General features: G+C 39.7%; 1 protein-coding gene across 2 annotated transcripts in view; it reads left to right on the top strand.

The window, feature by feature from the left end:
- Window positions 1–12,988, top strand: part of SGMS2 (sphingomyelin synthase 2) — a 107,164-nt gene extending 94,176 nt beyond the window's left edge. For both annotated transcript variants that reach the window (XM_069743874.1, XM_069743875.1), the window contains 2 exons: window positions 5,608–5,774; window positions 7,397–12,988. In XM_069743874.1, coding sequence (XP_069599975.1) covers window positions 5,608–5,774; window positions 7,397–7,600 — 371 coding nt within the window. In that variant the 3' untranslated portion in view covers window positions 7,601–12,988. The remainder of the gene's footprint in view (window positions 1–5,607; window positions 5,775–7,396) is intronic.
- The last annotated feature ends 6,770 nt before the right edge of the window (window positions 12,989–19,758 follow it).

Here is a 19,758-nt window from a genome sequence, read left to right as displayed (position 1 = left end):
TTGCTACAAACACATGGGTCACAGAACCAGTTCTTTAATGCAATTATCCAGCAAGGATAATTGACTGACAATTTTGTCTACCATCAAACCGGAGTTTCCACTAAAGGTGTGTTATATTACTGAATGACTGAGTTTGCATTTTATTTTATGTGCCAGTGAGTATAGAATGTAAGCCATTACAAGAGGATTATAAAGTGTGATTTATGAGAGAACATTTTATGGGCATAGATGAAGATGATGTAATGTGTGTACAGAAATCTATAATAGTAGACACAGTTGTGTTGTTGGCCAAGTATCACTACAGAAGATAAAACATCTTGTGATATTATATCGTTTCTGCATTACTACTTGACTGAACATAATAGCCAGACAATGTAGCAAGAAATGTTATTAACCCCTTTACCCCCAAGGGTGGTTTGCACGTTAATGACCGGGCCAATTTTTACAATTCTGACCACTGTCCCTTTATGAGGTTATAACTCTGGAACGCTTCAACGGATCCCAGTGATTCTGACATTGTTTTCTCGTGACATATTGTACTTCATGATAGTGGTAAAAATTCTTTGATAGTACCTGCGTTTATTTGTGAAAAAAACGGAAATTTGGCAAACATTGTGAAAATTTCGCAATTTTCCAACTTTGAATTTTTATGCAATTAAATCACAGAGATATGTCACACAAAATACTTAAGTAACATTTCTCACATGTCTACTTTACATCAGCACAATTTTGGAACCAAAATTTTTTTTTGTTAGGGAGTTATAAGGGTTAAAAGTTAACCAGCAATTTCTTATTTTTACAACACCATTTTTTTTTTAGGGACCACATCTCATTTGAAGTCATTTTGAGGGGTCTATATGATAGAAAATACCCAAGTGTGACATCATTCTAAAAACTGCACCCCTCATGGTGCTCAAAACCATATTCAAGAAGTTTATTAACCCTTCTGGTGCTTCACAGGAATTTTTGGAATGTTTAAAAAAAAATATGAACATTTAACTTTTTTTCACAAATTTACTTCAGCTCCAATTTGTTTTATTTTACCAAGGGTAACAGGAGAAAATGGACCACAAAAGTTGTTGTACAATTTGTTCTGAGTACATCGATACCCCATATGTGGGGGTAAACCACTGTTTGGGCGCATGACAGAGCTCGGAAGCGAAGGAGCGCCATTTGACTTTTCAATGCAAAATTGACTGGAATCGAGATGGGACACCATGTTGCGTTTGGAGAGCCCCTGATGTGCCTAAACATTGAAACCCCCCACAAGTGACACCATTTTGGAAAGTAGACCCCCTAAGGAACTTATCTAGAGGTGTGGTGAGCACTTTGACCCACCAAGTGCTTCACAGAAGTTTATAATGCAGAACCGTAAAAATAAAAAATCATATTTTATTACAAAAATTATCTTTTTGCCCCCAATGTTTTATTTTCCTAAGGGTAAGAGAAGAAATTGGACCACAAAAGTTGTTGTACAATTTGTCCTGAGTACGCTGATACCCCATATGTGGGGGTAAACCACTGTTTGGGCGCATGGGAGAGCTCGGAAGGGAATGAGCGCCGTTTGACTTTTCAATGCAAAATTGACAGGAATTGAGATGGGACGCCATGTTGCGTTTAGAGAGCCACTGACGTGCCTAAACATTGAAACCCCCCACAAGTGACCCATTTTGGAAAGTAGACCTCCTAAGGAACTTATCTAGATGTGTTTTGAGCGCTTTGACCCACCAAGGGCTTCACAGAAGTTTATAATACAGAGCCGTAAAAATAAAACAAAAGTTTTTTCCCACCAAAATTATTTTTTAGCCCCCAGTTTTGTATTTTCCCGAGGATAACAGGAGAAATTGGACCCCAAAATTTGTTGCCCAATTTGTCCTGAGTGCGAATATACACAATATGTGGGGGGAACCACTGTTTGGGCGCATGGGAGGGCTCAGAAGGGAAGGAGCGCCATTTGGAATGCAGACTTAGATGGAATGGTCTGCAGGTGTCACATTGCGTTTGCAGAGCCCCTAATGTGCCTAAACAGTAGAAACCCCCCACAAGTGACACCATTTTGGAAACTAGACACCCTAAGGAACTCATCTAGATGTGTTGTTAGAGCTTTGAACCCCCAAGTGTTTCACTACAGTTTGTAACGCAGAGCCGTGAAAATAAAAAATAAAAAACTTTCCCCAAAAAATTATTTTTTAGCCCCCAGTTTTGTATTTTCCCGAGGGAAAGAGGAGAAATTCGACCCCAAAAGTTGTTGTCCAATTTGTCCAGAGTACGCTGATACCCCATATGTGGGGGGAACCACCGTTTGGGCGCATGGGAGGGCTCTGAAGGGAAGGAGTGCCATTTGGAATGCAGACTTAGATGGAATAGTCTGGAGGCGTCACATTGCGTTTGCAGAGCCCGTAATGTACCTAAACAGTAGAAACCCCCCACAAGTGACCCCATATTGGAAACTAGACCCCCCAGGGAACTCATCTAGATGTGTTGTGAGAACTTTGAACTCCCAAGTGTTTCACTACAGTTTATAACACAGAGCCGTGAAAATAAAAAATATTTTTTTTCCCACAAAAATTATTTTTTAGCCCCCAGTTTTATATTTTCCCAAAGGTAACAGGAGAAATTGGACCCCAAAAGTTGTTGTCCTATTTGTCCTGAGTACGCTGATACCCCATATGTTGGGATAAACCCCTGTTTGGGCGCATGGGAGAGCTCGGAAAGGGAAGGAGCAGTGTTTTACCTTTTCAACGCAGAATTGGCTGGAATTGAGATCGGACGCTATGTCGTGTTTGGAGAGCCCCTGATGTGTCTAAACAGTGGAAACCCCCCAATTATAACTGAAACCCTAATCCAACAACACCCCTAACCCTAATCCCAACAGTAACCCTAACCACACCTCTAACCCTGACACACCCCTAACCCTAATCCCGACCCTATTCCCAACTGTAAATGTAATCTAAACCCTAACTTTAGCCCCAACCCTAACCGTAGCCCCAACCCTAACCGTAGCCCCAACCCTAACCCTAACCCTAGCCCCAACCCTAACCCTAGCCCTAATGGGAAAATGGAAATAAATACATTTTTTTAATTTTTCCCTAACTAAGGGGGTGATGAAGGGGGGTTTGATTTACTTTTATAGCGAGTTTTTTAGCGGATTTTTATGATTGGCAGCCGTCACACACTGAAAAACGCTTTTTATTGCAAAAAATATTTTTTGCGTTACCACATTTTGAGAGCTATAATTTTTCCATATTTTGGTCCACAGAGTCATGTGACGTCTTGTTTTTTGCAGGACGAGTTGACGTTTTTATTGGTAACATTTTCGGGCACGTGACATTTTTTGATCGCTTTTTATTCCGATTTTTGTGAGGAAGAATTACCAAAAACCAGCTATTCATGAATTTCTTTTGAGGGAGGCGTTTATACTGTTTTGTGTTTGGTAAAATTGATAAAGCAGTTTTATTCTTTGGGTCAGTACGATTACAGCGTCACCTCATTTATATCATTTTTTTATGTTTTGGCGCTTTTATACAATAAAAACTATTTTACAGAAACAATAATTATTTTTGCATCGTTTTATTCTCAGGACTATAACTTTTTTATTTTTTTGCTGATGATGCTGTATGGCAGCTTGTTTTTTGCGGGACAAGATGACGCTTTCAGCGGTACCATGGTTATTTATATCTGTCTTTATGATCGCGTGTTATTCCACTTTTTGTTCGGCGGTATGATAATAAAGCGTTGTTTTTTGCCTCTTTTTTTTTCTTACGGTGTTTACTGAAGGGGTTAACTAGTGGGCCAGTTTTATAGGTTGGGTTGTTACAGACGCGGCGATACTAAATATGTGTACTTTTATTATTTTTGTTTTTTTATTTAGATGAAGAAATGTATTTATGGGAATAATATTTTTTTTTCATTACTTAGGAATATTTTTTTTTAATTTTTTTTTACACATTTGGAAAAATTTTTTTAACTTTTTTATTTTGTCCCAGGGGGGGACATCACAGATCGGTGATCTGACAGTTTGCACAGCACTCTGTCAGATCACCGATCTGACATGCAGCACTGCAGGCTTCACAGTGCCTGCTCTGAGCAGGCTCTGTGAAGCTACCTCCCTCCCTGGATCCGCGGCCATCTTGGATCCGGGGCTGGAGCAGGCAGGGAGGGAGGTAAGACCCTCGCAGCAACGCGATCACATCGCGTTGCTGCGGGGGGCTCAGGGAAGCCCGCAGGGAGTCCCCTCCCTGCGGGAAGCTTCCCTATACCGCCGGCACATCGCGATCATCTTTGATCGTGGTGTGCCAGGGGTTAATGTGCCGGGGGCGGTCCGTGACCGCTCCTGGCACATAGTGCCGGATGTCAGCTGCGATAGGCAGCTGACACCCTGCCGCGATCGGCGGCGCTCCCCCCGTGAGCACTGCCGATCGCATATGACGTACTATCCCGTCGGTGGTCATAGGGGCCCACCCCACCTCGACGGGATAGTACGTCTAATGTCAGAAAGGGGTTAATGAACCTAAGGGTTTGTGTCACGGGTTTGCTAGGTGTAACAGACAGTTATTTTGGATCTGGCTGTAGAGTTATTGCGCTTGTCTTTGCAAGCACCTTTTTCATTTTCATCTCTGTATGGAGTGATATCCTTCTCCCTCTAGGACCTAGCAGCGACCTCCACCTTCTGCTGCTTATTGACACACCCTTGCTGGATGTTTAAAAACCCTTCAGCAATGTGCTGGTGTTAGTTCTATTTACCTCTCTCGAAAGTGCTTGAAGTTGACTAGTTTCTTCTTTGAGCTTGTTGGAGGATTGCTGGTGTGAGCTCTCTTGTGTCGTCTAAAGTGAAATGTATTCCCTTGTTTGTCTTCCTGCTTTGTCTTTAGTGGTATTGGGGGCTGACTAGTCCATACCCCATCCCCTCCCTATTAAAGATCTATTGCTAGTTGCTGTGAGGGATTAGGTTCCTGCTCGGCGTTTGGTGCGGAACCTATTTTGGGGCGTTAAGCCAGACATGGTGTAGTTGGAGACCTCTAGGTAGATCTACTTCCCCCCCTCCCCTTTCCTAGTGTTTGGGCTCCCCTTCCCTCTTTCCGTTGTGCACTTGGCTTCTCCCTCACCCAGCGTGACAGTTTGATAGTTAAAATATATAGAAAGGAGTGGGTGGCACTGCTCATCAACGGTAATATATCCACCAGTATCAGTTACGTGCTGATCAGACTCTGACTACTGCAGCTGCCGAGATCCTGACCAGGGTGCACCTCTCAATCAGAATATAATATAGTCCACATCCAAGAAAAAATGAGGGCACTCACCAGTCTTCACAGGATTCAAAACTTTATTGAGAAAATCTTCACATAAAATTCATGACCGAAGCTGGCAGCGCCGCGGATGGTGTGAGCAGGGGAGAGCTGGGACCTCATTTTTTCTTGGATGTGGAGTTTGATAGTTAAACAAGTTATTCTGAAGTCAATTCACTCATGTAGACAACCTAAAGTGTCTAACCCATTATGCAAATCGTCTCCGCATTTGGGGATGTAAATGGGTGAACTCTTAATGTGGCACAGACTTGAAGTTGAAGCCTTTAGACTTGGTAGTTTTCATGCTGGTTTTGTTTTACAGATTCTCCCCGGCACTTCTGGTGGTTTCACATATTCTGCTGGCTGCTGAGCGCTTCAGGAGTCATCTGCGTTTTGGTAGCACGAGAGCACTACACCGTGGATGTAATTGTGGCTTACTTTATAACCACTAGACTCTTCTGGTGGTATCATGCCATGGCTAACGAGAAGGTAAGAAGACATGTACTACAAATATGTTTTTTGTTTAGTTTGTCAACACTTTCCAGATCCCATTTGTCAATGAGTGGAAACCCCATTTACCTTACCATATCTTTAGGCTACCTTCTCACGATGAGCTTTTGGTGAGTTTTTGATGTTGCATATTTTCTGCTTCCTTTCTGCACCCATAATATAAATTAAGTACGTGCTTTTTTTCTTTACATTTTTTTAGTCCTTCTTTCATGTGTTCTTATCACATTTATACTGCAGTTTTTTCTCTTTTTGATGCATCATGCTTTAAAATAAAGCTGATTTGTTTTTATTTTTCCTAGTATTTACTGTTGACAACTTTGCTACAGTTGGGTGGATTACATGCACATACTAAAATTGTATATATGTTTTTTACCTGCTGATTTTCCACATCTAATGCAATTCTATCGGAAACTCTGCACATAAAACTCAGCATATCCACAAGAGAAATTGACATGTTGCGGATGTCACAAATGCACCGCAGGTCAGTTTACACAACGTAGAAATAAAAAAATAAAAAAAGCACAGTAGGCATGAAATCTCTATAAATCATATCCACTTGACAGCAACAGTAAGATGCTGCATTTTTAACGCTGCAGAAGACCTCTTAGGGACAGAAGTTCTTTTATTTATTTTTTTTCCCCCTGTTCTTCCCATATGAAATTGCCTGCCTATGCTGATACATTAATCAAATTATACCCTAAAATAGTTTTTAATTGACACTTTAATAAAAACAAAAGACGGAAACCATGTTCAAGATGGATTATGATGATGATTTTAAGTCTTTTTAAATCATTTTATTTATATATTAGCCACTTATACCTCATCCATTCATGCAAATAGTCCATATCCCTTGTTTGTTGTCATCTATTTTTACTCCTGATATCACCTATTGTTTGTTCTGACTGACCCATGTTTTTGGTATTGTATGATTGTTTCTTTTTTTTTAGTTGATTAATTAAATCACACATTTATCATTCACAGTTGTCTTGCACCCTGTCCCTCTTTTTTTTTCTTATTTACATTTGTATATTGTGACAAATATTAATCTGTGAATATTACTAGGTTTTTCAGCCTTCGAGTGAAAGAAAGGTTGTCCTGTTTCAGTTACTTTATATTCCCTGCCTCTCCACTTTTGCTCCCACTATTTTATATTGGCTGCAGCGTTGACATTACTCTGGAACATTGTCACAACATGTGTTAGCATCTGTTTGTACTTTAGTCCTGAATCTGAAAGTTCTAATTTATTGTTCGGAGAACAGTTTCATACACAGCAGGACAAAAGCATTTTGTAGTTTTATTATACAGTATGTTCAAAAACAAAAATTGCAATATTTGCAGCCTATTACTAAAGGCATGGATAACAAGGCCCAGTGATTGCACAAATTTCCATTCCTCAAAACTTCCATTGCTGGTAAAATGTATGCTCTGTATAGTAATCAAGCGTCTTGACCTGCCCACTTGTCTAGATCAAAGCAAGCTTTATAGGGAGATTAGATTTATAATACAGAATGCAGATGAACACGCCACCATTGTTTTGGCATCATGTTAGAGGGAAAAAAACTGTTTTGATAAAGAATAATGTGAATTTTTCCTTGTTTCAGGGATTGAAGACCTCAACCGCAACCAATCTTCTTTCTCGAACGTGGTGGTTTCCTGTATTTGCCTTCTTTGAGAAGAACGTTCAGGGTTGCATCCCATGTAGCTTCTCCTGGCCCATTTCTTGGCCTCCTAGTTGCTTCAAATCTTCGTGTAAAACCTATTCCAGAGTTCAGAAGACGGGGGAAGATGTTGAAAAATGCACCTAAATGCATAAAAAAAGACCAAAAAGATAAAAAAAAATTCTCAACCAAAGGAATACCTTCTTATCTTAAGAAGATGCTACTGTAAATAATGAACTGGACCAAACATATCTTTGATTACAAAGGTGGTTGCCACCAGATACATAAGTATCGCGCTCCGTGTATTTTATCACATTCTTTTACATTTGCACTACATTTTTGGATCCGTGTCAGGCAAGACTAGTGTAGTCTATGGAAATGTCTGAGAGTCCTGTTGGGAATTTTTATAAAATGCTGTTATATAAGAATGTGTTCATACAAAATATTTCATCTCTCTATGGGCTATTGGCTTTTATTCCCTATGTCTCATTTGGAGGTTGGTGGAATATTTGAGGGTCGTTAACAAAAAAAAATTTACAGTGTATGAGTTACATATACTAAAAGATTACCAGAACTTCACAAAAAGATTCACATTATAAAATTTGCCTCCAAAATATGAACTTTTCTTAAGAGGCAAATGTTTTACTGTACCACCTTCAGTCACAGAGACAGTTTTCTGATTTATCAGTATTGGGCATTAAAGCAGATGTTCACCTTTTAAATATTTCTGAAGTTTGTTTAGAAAAATAATGGACACATAAGGTTGTGTGACTTTGTCAGTACATTTCATCGCTAATCCTCCGTTACACCCTGTGTCGAGAGCTGTATTCATAATTCTGCTGCTTTCTATTGAAAATTGTTAACAAACTTTTCAATAGACATACCAGTAACTGCCAAGAGTGTATACAGGGCCCAGTTTGCCCAGCTTGTGCCAAAAGGCTGACCAAGTAGAAAATAATACTATTGCTACTGTACCAGTCTCAGGCTAAAATATGAATAAAACGTGCTTTTTTTTTTATTCTGTTCTAGTTTGAAGGGTTATCCACTACTGGATGATAATGATAATTAAGAAAAAAAATCTATTAAAATCTATACTTATCTCCTGGACAATTGTCATTCCTCCACTCTCAGCCCTGTGTCATCTGCCAGTCTCATGACATAAACAGTGTCACGTAATCACTGCAGACAATTGGTGGTTTTCCATCTTAGGCAGGGTTCATACTGCGTTCTGGCAATCCGTTAACGCTGACATTAATCTCAGTTTTGGGCGCATCGCTAGCGATGTGCCGTCATTGAGTGACAGACCCTGGGACGCAGGCTGCAGCGTTTCCGGGTCTGTCACCGCTAGCGCAGATAGAGCATCTGCTAGCTTTATCTGCGCTAGCGCAATGGCATGTTGGCAATTGCGTTAACGCAGCCCATTTAACGCATGTGTTGAACGGGCTGCTGTTAACGCAGTGTGAACCTAGCCTAAGCGAGAATGGGAACCTACTCGCAGTGCCTATCCAGTGGCATGTATCGTAGTAGTCTATCAGATATAGGTCAGGCAATCCTCCTAATGTATACCACCAACAGAAGACACAAGTGCAGGAAAAGGGCTTTGCTAATCTTTAATGAAGTGGCAAAAGTTAATTCTTTTTACAGAAGATTACTGTACAGTACCTAGTGTAAAGATTAGATTTCTCAGGATATAAATCACTAGAAAGGATGCAGTCCATGAACTGATTCAGCAGAGTCTTCTGTAGGATTTCAGCTCCGAAGCCCATGGAATTGTAACAGCAGCTCTGCACCTCTAATGCCAGTTTTTTCTTCTTCAGATAATCACAATATATGTAATGCAATGTATTTACAAAGTTACCCAAATTTTGATTTCATATGTAAAATTGTAGAATGGTGTACTAAGGTGAACATTTACTTTTAGCTTCTAAGGTTTACATATTTTTAAAGGTACTAAAAATTAAATGAAAAGACTATCACTATATTATAGTTCTGTTATCACATATTGTTATGTAGGAGTATGGCTGAATGATGCCTATATATATATATATATATATATATATGCGTGTATATAGATTTTTTTTATATATATATAATTTTTACCATAAATTAGTATAAGGTTAATATGCTTTAAGAAGTAAGACCTCGTGTAATCCACGCCACCCAAATATCCAGGTTACTTCCTGTCATACAAGAAGAGGATGACGGAAGTGGCAGGGTGTCCTTTACTACAGTGGGGAAAGTAAGTATTTAATACACTGTTGATTTTGCAAGTTTTCCCACCTACAAAGAATGGAGATCTGTAATTTTTATCGTGGGTACACTTCAACTGTGAAAGACAGAATCTAAAACAAAATCCAGAAAATCACATTGTATGATTTTTACATGTTTAATTTACATGTTTAATGTGCATTTTATTTGATACAATAGAAAAACATTGCTCAATATTTGGTACAGAAACCTTTGTTTGCAATTACGGTGATCAGACGTTTTCTGTAGTTCTTGGCCAAGTTTTCACACACTGCAGAAGGGATTTTGGCCCACTCCTCCATACGAATCTTTCAGTTTTTGGGGCGGTCGCTGAGCAAGATTGTGTTTCAGATCCCTCCAAAGATTTTCTATTTGGTTCAGGTCTGGAGAATGTAAACTCCAGGACCTTGAAATTTTTCTTACGGAGCCACTCCTTAGTTACCCTGACTGTGTGTTTCAGGTCATTGTCATGCTGGATGACCCAGCCCGACCCAACTTCACTGTCCTTACAGATGGAAGGAGGTTGTTGACCAAAATTTTGCGATATATGATCCTCCCTTCAATATGGTGCAGTAGTCTTATCCCCTTTGCCGAAAAGCTCCCCCAAAGTATGATGTTTCTCCTACCTACGATGCTTCACTGGATGGTGTTCTTGGGGTTGTCGTCATCCTTCTTCTTCCTCCAAACATGACAAGTGGAGTTGATACCAAAAAATTCTATTTTGTCTCATCTGACCACATGACCTTCTCCCATGCCTCCTTTGGATCATCCAGATGGTCATTGGCGAACTTCAAATGGGCCTCGATATATGCTGGCATGAGCAGGGTGGGACCTTGCGTGCCCTGCAGGATTTTAATCCATGGCGGTGTAGTGTTACTAACAGTAATGTTTGAGACTGTGGTCCCAGATCTCTTCAGGTCATTGACCAGGTCCTCCCATGTAGTTCTGGGCTGATTTCTGACCCTCCTCAGAATCCTCCTTACCCCACGAGACCAGATCTTGAATGGAACCCCAGACCGAGGAAGATTGACATTCATCTTGGGTTATTTCCATTTTCTAATAATTGTGCCAACATTTGTTGCCTTCTCAACAAACTTCTTGCTTATTGTCCTATAGCTTATCCCTGCCTTATGCAGGTCTACAATTTTGTCCCTGGTGTCCTTAGACAACTCTTTGGTCTCGGCCATGGTGGAGAGATTGGAGTGTGATTGAGAGTGTGGACAGGTGTCTTTTCTACAGGTAACCTGTTCAAACAGGTGAAATCAATACAGGTAATGAGTGCAGAGTACGAGTTTTTATTTAAGAAACCCTAACAGGTCTGTGAGAGCCAGAATTCTTGCTGGTTGGTAGGTGATCAAATACTTATTTCATGCAATAAACTGCAATTTAATTATGTAATAATCATACAATGTGATATCTGGTTTTTACTTTTAGATTCTGTCTCTCACATTTGAAGTGTACCTACGATAAATATTACAGACCTTTCCATTCTTTGTAGGTGGGAAAAACTTGAAAAATCAGCAAAGTAAAAAATACTCATTTTCCCCACTGTTTGTTTTCTTACTGTGGTGTACATTGTTTAACTTTTATTTAGCACTTGTCATTTTTACAAATGGTTGCACAGTTTCAGACCACCCACCTTTTTGACTTTTAAGAAATGGACTAATAAACAAATACTTTTGGATGTATGCAAATAACACATGGAGATTCTTCAAAATCCCCTTCAAAGAGAATAAGGGGATGTTTATTCTGTCACTTGAGCCAGAGTTCTGTTAGAAAAAAAGTGGCATATTTTGGAGCACACTTGATTTGCTCGAGAATGTGTGACTTTTTCATTTTACTCTGCTCTCAGCCCTTTAAAAAAAATTAAAAAAAAGTGTCCAGGGCTTAGCTAGAGGTGTGGAGCATTCCGTGGCCCAACAAAATTGGTGTAATTTACACCTGGAGAAATTGAAAATAATAAAGTAAATCTACACCAGCCTATGTAGCATTGCTATGCTCGCACATGAACAGAAAATATGCAGCAAACTTAATTATTGCCATTTAATACATTTGTCATATTTAACGGTCGTTTTTCATTAATATCAGCTTAGACCAGGTCTTGCATAAATGTGTCCCATAGTCTCTTCCTTTTTCCCCAGGTTTTTTTTAAGGTGTTTACCACTCGTGAATATGTTGACCAATAGAGTCACTGGCTGGAACTATGACTGCTGGATTTCATGGTGGGAACTAATAGCCTCATATGCATATGTGAGGCTGATAATTTGGATCAGGAGCATCGCTGTCACTATGGAAATTGTGGTCTGCACACGCACTCTGAAATGTGGATGAATGAAGTCAGCACAATAGAGATTTCTTGTTTCGGAAAAGATTAGGACCCTTGCTTAATATTAGGATTGACTCTAGAAGAAATCTCACGGTCTTATTTTTTTTTTTATTTCTTGCAGATTCAGCAATCAATCTATAGAATTTTTGGGGCCAAAATGTTTGAATACTTAGGTTGATTTGAGACATGTACAAGTTTTAACCTCTACTAAGAGAAAATATTTTCCTTAAGCAAAAAAAATAGTAAAATATGTAACTTTCATCCTGACACTTCACTGAATATTAAGTTTTTCTTGACCCATCATTTCATCATTGTGTGTTTGTATGTATTGTGTGCTCTTTATATGTACTGTTATTTTTCACCTTGAAGATATAGCGTAGATTATGTTGTCATTCCTTTAGTATATTGTCTGCCATGCACAGAAAACGCCAACTTGTACCAGTGTTTTAATGAAGGCTGCATTCACACTGCGTTTGCAGAGCCAGTTTCGTGTAGGTGGCGATAAAACATGTATTTTTGGTTGCTACCAGGCTGGTTTACTTTTTTCTTGTATAGACTAGTGCATTCTGCTGTTCTATTAGATGCAAAGGCATTATGCAAAAAGTATACCTCACATTGTTTTTATTTTTAACACGGAAGCCGATGGTTGAGGGATGTCACTGTATTGCTGTACAGTGGCATACATCAGAGGTAAGCTTCTGGCAATCCTCCTTCATATAAATACTTCAAGCACAGTGTTAATGTAGCCTCATTTTCTAGTTTCTTGATACCAAAAAGTGACTTAAAACTGAGCTTTTATTCAAAGGCCGGTAAGTGTATAAATAGCATATTTTTCTACACAGTATGAGAAGTTTTTTTTGTTTTTTTTTAATGTTCCATGAATGTGCACATGGATACGGATTTTGATAAAATTGTTAATATGAAATAAACGAAGATGGTGCTGTCATGTTTTTGTCACATGATCCAACTCTTCAATGTCAGTTTCTTTACAAACTTTGATGAAAAACAAAATTGTTACTTGGCAAAAGGGTTTGATGTCAATAGCAATCTTGTATTTTCTCACTGAAATTGTAATTGATGGAGCACTGGGTACATTTTGCCACCATATAGCCGAGAAGCCTTAGGCCTTATTCCTCTCCTACGGTTCCATATTATAGAACCAAAGGGGCTTAATGTTCCCTCAAATGGTAGCAAGATAATACAGCATGCAAATGAAACATGCAATACTTAAAATCTAAGAGACTGAACAGGTTACTGGGATGCAACAACGCAGATAATGATGATACGGAAGTAGTCTACCAAAGCTATTTATTTTCTTACCACAGAATGAAAGTCTAATTCTAGGAACTGATGGTTATTAATCCTAGCTGTAATGACCATAACCGTTGTATAACAAATGCAATATATTATTCTAATTTCTTACCGGCTATTTCTCAGATAAACGACTATTAAAAGCTTTCTGTCCTAACTTAATGGGCGTCACGCTCAATGATAGGACCATCATCGTAATATGCTATGCAAGCACCTTTACTTGTTAAGCTGGCACTATTGGGGGTCGCTAGTACATCCCACTAGGCTAGAAGTCCCTCATATGTGAATCACTTAGTTCCTTATGTGTTCATCACACTAACCTTGTTCGATCTCTTCTGAAGTGTGGCCACAACCTACACACTGTACTCTACATCTACGCTGGAAGTAACAGCCCTGTTCACTTGAATCTTTGTCACTACAGCAGACATCCGACCTCACCCAACGATCGGTGTCCGACCTTCGATGCTTGACTGATGAAGATTGGGCTTCGGGTCTTGATCAATGACGTCTTGCCTGCCCCGGTCTCCATCCACTGTTTTGTCACTCTACTTCAGCGTTCTACCACTCACTCACCCTCTCTTTCTCGCCCGCTGTCGCCAACTTGCTTCCTGCCTTAACACTCCGGACCTTTATATTTGATAACTGTGCCTCAGGTACCACCTGACCCAGTGTTCCCTTCAAATTCTTCCCTCTGGAAATACTTCCCACATCTTTTAGTTCCAGCCTAATCCATTCAATCACCAGATGGCGATATTTGGTAGTGAGTGCAATAGCACGTTAATGATCCATATGTTCTGCTCTCCATCACCTTACAAGACAGGATTTAGTGTGGAGTGGCCCAAAGGCATGTACTTAAGAGTGTATTATGTATCCATACAAGACAAATTTGTCATATGGTCATGTGTATAGCACCCTAATATTTGTTGGGGTCAGCAATATCCCATCTAGGGTGACCTACATTCCAACCTGTAACCTATCGTTGCATGTAAAAGTTTGGGCATACCTGGTAAAAATTACTGTTATTGTGAACAGTTAAGCAAGGTGAAGATGAAATGATCTCTAAAAGGTGTAAAGATGGAACATTTCATTTTGTATTTTAGGCAAAAAATATACAGTTGAAACTAGAAGTTTACATACACCATACAAAAAAAACATGCATGTTTTTCTCAATATCTTACATGAAATCGGAATAAACCTTTACCGTTTTAGGTCAATTAGGGTTACCATGATCTACTATATAATTGTCTAAGGGTCACTTCCGTCTTTCTGTCTGTCCTTCTGTCTGTCACAGATATTCATTGGTCGCGGCCTCTGTCTGTCATGGAATCCAAGTCGCTGATTGGTCTCGCCAGCTGCCTGTCATGGCTGCCGCGACCAATCAGCGGCGGCCACAGTCCGAATAGTCCCTCCCCTGCAGTCAGCACCCGGCGCCCGCTCCATACTCCCCGCAGTCACCGCTCACACAGGGTTATTGCCAGCGGTAACGGACCGCGTTATGTCGCGGGTAACTCACTCCATTACCGCCGCTATTAACCCTGTGTGACCAAGTTTTTACAATTGATGCTGCCTATGCAGCGTCAATAGTAAAAACATCTAATGTTAAAAATAATTAAAAAAATTAAAAATCATTATATACTCACCTTCCGCCGCCTTTCCCGCTCCTGGCTACGGTCCGGTGACCGCTCCATGCAAGCGGCAGGTTCAGGTGGTATTTGAGAAGGACCTGCCATGACGTCACGGTCATGTGACTGCGACATCATCACAGGCCCTGCGCGAGAAGGACCTTCCATGACGTCATGGTCATGTGACCACGACGTCATCACAGGTCCTGCGCGACAAGGACCTGCCATGACGTCACGGTCATGTGATCGAACTACAACTGGCCCTCGGAAGGTGAGTATATGTTTTTTTTTTGTTTTTTTTAAACCTGTGACACGTGGATGGGCAATATACTACGTGACGGGGTAGCACGGTGGCGCAGTGGTTAGCACAGCAGCCTTGCAGCGCTGGAGTTCTGGGTTGAAATCTCACCAAGGACAACATCTGCAGAGTTTGTATGTTCTCTCCGTGTTTGCGTGGGTTTCCTCCGGGTACTCCGGTTTCCTCCCACATTCCAAAGACATACTGATAGGGAATTTAGATTGTGAGCCCCAACTGGGACAGTGATGATATTGTGTGCAAACTGTAAAGCGCTGTGGAATATGTTAGCGCTATATAAAAAATAAAGATTATTAAAGATTATAAAGATTATAGACTGGGCAATATACTGCGTAACTGGGCAATATACTACGTGGCTGGGCAATATACTACGTGGGCTGTGCAATATACTATGTGGGCTGTGCAATATACTACGTGGGCTGTGCAATATACTACGTGCACATGCATATTCTAGAATACCTGATGCGTTAGAATCGGGCCACCATCTAGTTAATCATATTTGCCAAATGCCACAATAATGAGAGAATGTTTTAAGGCATTTTCATTACTGCAAAGTCAAAAGTTTAGATACATTTTATTTGTATTTGGTACCATTGCTCTTAAATGGGATATCCTTTCACAAGCGTCTCTCAATAGTTGGTCGGAATTTGGGCCCATTCCTCCTGACAAAACTGGTGTAACTTATCCAGGTTTTATAGGTCGCCTTGCTTGCACTTGCCTTTTTCAGCTTTACCCATAAATTTTCAATAGGGTTGAGATCAGGGCTTTATGATGGCCACACCAAACATTGACTTTGTTATCCTTAAGCCACTTTGATACCATCTTGGCAGTATGCTTCGGGTCATTGTCCATTTGGAAGACCCATTTCTGCCCAAGCTTTAACTTCCTGGTTGATGTCTTGAGATGTTGCTTCAGTATTGCCACATATGCCATCTATTTTTTTAAGTGCACCAGTACTTCATAATTATCTTCCTGTCATCTTGGCTGATTTCTTGAGCTTTTCCCATGATGCTACACAAAGAAGCAGTGTGTTTCAGGTGTGCATTAAAATACTTCCACTGGTGTGTCTCTAATTAACTAAAATGTTGGCAAAAAACCTATGAGAAACTTCCAAACACATAACTATCATATGGGCAGTCCAGAACAGTTTAAAGGCATAGTAATCTTAATGTATGTAAACTTTTGACTTTGCAGTAAGTAATAAACTTGCATTAAAACATTCTCTCATTATTGTGGCATTTGGCAAATATTAATAATTATGGTAATCCTAATTTCCCTAAAATGTGAAAGGTTTATTCTGATTTCATGTCAGATACTGAGAAAAACATGCATATGTGTCTTTTTATATATTTTCACCTTTTTATACTTTAAAAAGTACAAAAAAGGAAAATGGCCAATGCAAAAATTTGGGAGCCCTTGGAGATTTGTGTGATCAGACGACTTTGACCAAGGTTTCAGACCTTAATTAGCATGTTAGGGCTTGTTAACTATCATCGTTAGGAAATGGCATGCAATGAAAATTTCCCAGCTATACAAAAACCCATCCTCCTTTAACCTTGTGCCAAAATCAAAAGTAGCCATGGGTTCTTCTCAACAGCTGCCTTGTACAGTGAAAATCATAGAGGTCTACAACGCAGGAGAAGCTTGTGAGTGGATGGCAAAGCATTTTCAAGTTTCCCTTTCCTCATTTCAATGTTAAGAAATGGTAGTTAACAGGAACAGTGGAGGTAAAGATAAGTTCTGGAAGATCAAGCAAAATTTCAGTGAGAGCTGCTCATAGGATTGCTAGAGAGGCAAATCAGAACCTCCACTTGACTGCAAAAGACCTTCAGAAAGATCTAACAGACTTTGTAGTTGTGGTACATTATTCTACAAGAGACACCTGCACAAATATGGCCTTCATGGAAGAGTCATTAGAAGAAAACCCCTCATGTGTCCTCATTATAAACTTCAGCATCAGAAGTATGCAAAAGAATATCTAAATAAGCCATATGCATTTTGGAAACAAATTTTGTGGGCCGATGAGGTTAAAATAGAACTTTTTGGCCACAATGATCAAAGGAATGTGTGGAGAAAAAAGGGCACAGAATTTCAGAAAAGAACATCTCGCCAACCATTAAGCATGGGGGTAGATCAATCATACTTTGGGACTGTGTTGTAGCCAATGGCACAGGAACATTTCATAAGTAGAGGGGAGAATCAATTAAAGGAAATTTAAATGATGTACAATAACAAATTGTATTGTGGTACCGTGTTAGCCAGAAAAATCGATGTGAATACTTTTCTGCCCAATGATGACAGAAGCAATCTGGGAGTGATACCTTTATTGGCTAACCAGAAAATATGTTTGCAAGCTTTCAGAGCACAGGGGCTCCTTCTTCAGGCAATCTGTAATCTTGCCTCAAGAAGGAGCCTCTGTGCTCTGAAAGCTTGCAAACATATTATTTTCTGGTTAGCCAATAAAGGTATCACTCCCAGAATACTTCTGTCATCATTGGGCAGAAAAGTATTCACATCAGGGAAATTTAAACAAATTCTTGATACAAACATAACACCAGCTGTTAAAAAAAAAAAAAAAGCTGATATTGAAAAGAACCTTAATTTGTTAGACCCCGAGATATAGGTATTTCAAGAAAATGCATAAATAGATTGGGTGTTTGTAAGATATTCCATGGAGTACTTTAAGGCAAATCGTAATATGAGCCTTGTACTGTACCTATTTGATGAATGAGCTGTAGTATGGCTCTTAAGTGCTGCACAGCATGGTTAGCAGAATTTTTAGCTGTTTTTCAGACATTGCTGACTGATACAAGGTGTATAGCTGTTAATGTTTTCCTGCCATCACTCAGTTTATCCATTAATCTACTGCTAAGGAGTTTTCATACTGATAACACATTTTATACCACTTCCTCAAATGTTGCTGTTCTTGCTTCTTAGACAATCTTTGACAAATGTATATAACTTTCATTAAAAATGTATGTTTTCTGTAAATCAAAGCTGCTGAGAAGCTGCCATAGTAACAAAAAGTAATATAGACCCTATATAAATGATGGTGATAAAGTACAAGGCCCATATCTGGTTTAGGCTAAAGTATACTAGTTCTTCTAATGGTTGAGAGTTAGTTATACAAAGTCCATCTCTGACAATAATGGACATGCTACTTTTTCTCTGAATAATCCAAGGACTGGCAAGTATCTCATACAATTCCTTTCCTACAAAAAAAAAAAAAGTCACCTTAAATGGGTAGAATTGCAAAGTGCTATCAAAACCAAGAAACTTTACAACTTACCTGTTATTACCTTGCTGTTCTCAAGAACCAAGGGTTTTTAAACTGGTTGACCACAAACAGCCTACACACACTTTAGGTGCTGGTTCCATTCGAGTGATGGCGGCACTGGCTCTTCTGGAAGAAGTGAGCACTGCTGCTGCTCTCTGATTTCTTCTGAATGTCACTTATGTCCGAACAAAGTCAGCATTAAGTGACTGCTAATCGGCTGCAAGCCGAGTCATCACATAAAATCACGCAAGCCCGGGAAACGCATTACAAGTTATCGATTGATCGACACCAGAACCGGACCTAAGTATAGGCTGCTTATATTTTATAATGGGGAATATAGCAATTGAGAAGGGGTTTTCGAAGTAGAAGATGGCCTCTTTTAATTATGTTGTTTATTGCTCAGCACTTAGGTTGCTTGTAACATCTGCAGTTTGATATAAAGCTTGCAAGTGCTGAACCGAAGATGGTTGGAGCTGGCCTGACTCAGTGTGACTGAATGTCCCTAACAATGCAAAGGCAAAGCTGTCTCTGCTAGCAGCATGGGAGAGCACAAATTTTGGGTCAGGATAGAGAATACCGGTGGACCAAACTGTCAGTCATTCAGGAATGTATCGGCCAGACCAGCAAGAATTTGGGAACCTGTGTATCCGTGCGCTACTGAAGAGTAATCATGAGAACAGCATTATAAATCAGAGACTATAGTTTCCCATGTACCCTCCAGCTAACTCGTCAAGGTTTCTAAACAATAAAATATCACAGAATATGGGATATTATTATAGTTTCTAAAATGACAACCACACTGCTCAGTACTGTTATATAATGCCCTCCATGCTACTGCTGCTTCTAAAATTGTTCTGCATATTTACATGAGAGCAGAAATGCTTCATGTGTCTGTGCAGTGCATAGAATCATAGAATGTTAGAGTTGGAAGGGACCTCCAGGGTCAACGTGTCCAACCCTTGCATAGTTCAGGATTCACTAAACCATCTCAGACAGATGTCTGTGCAGCCTCTGAAGACTTTCATTGAAGGAGAACTCACCACCTCTTGTGACAGCCTGTTCCACTCATTGATCATCCTCACTGTCAAAGTTTTTCTAATATCTAATCTGTATCTGATCCCTTTCAGTTTAATTCCATTGCTTCTTGTGTTTCCATGTTTAAATGAGAATAAGGATGATCCCTCTACACTGTGACATCCCTTCAGA

The sequence above is a fragment of the Ranitomeya imitator genome, chromosome 1, assembly GCF_032444005.1.
Source record: "Ranitomeya imitator isolate aRanImi1 chromosome 1, aRanImi1.pri, whole genome shotgun sequence".
NCBI classification, from domain to species: Eukaryota; Metazoa; Chordata; class Amphibia; order Anura; family Dendrobatidae; genus Ranitomeya; species Ranitomeya imitator.
The sequence above is the reverse complement of the archived record's forward strand: the minus strand, read 5'-3'. Positions and strand labels throughout refer to the sequence as shown.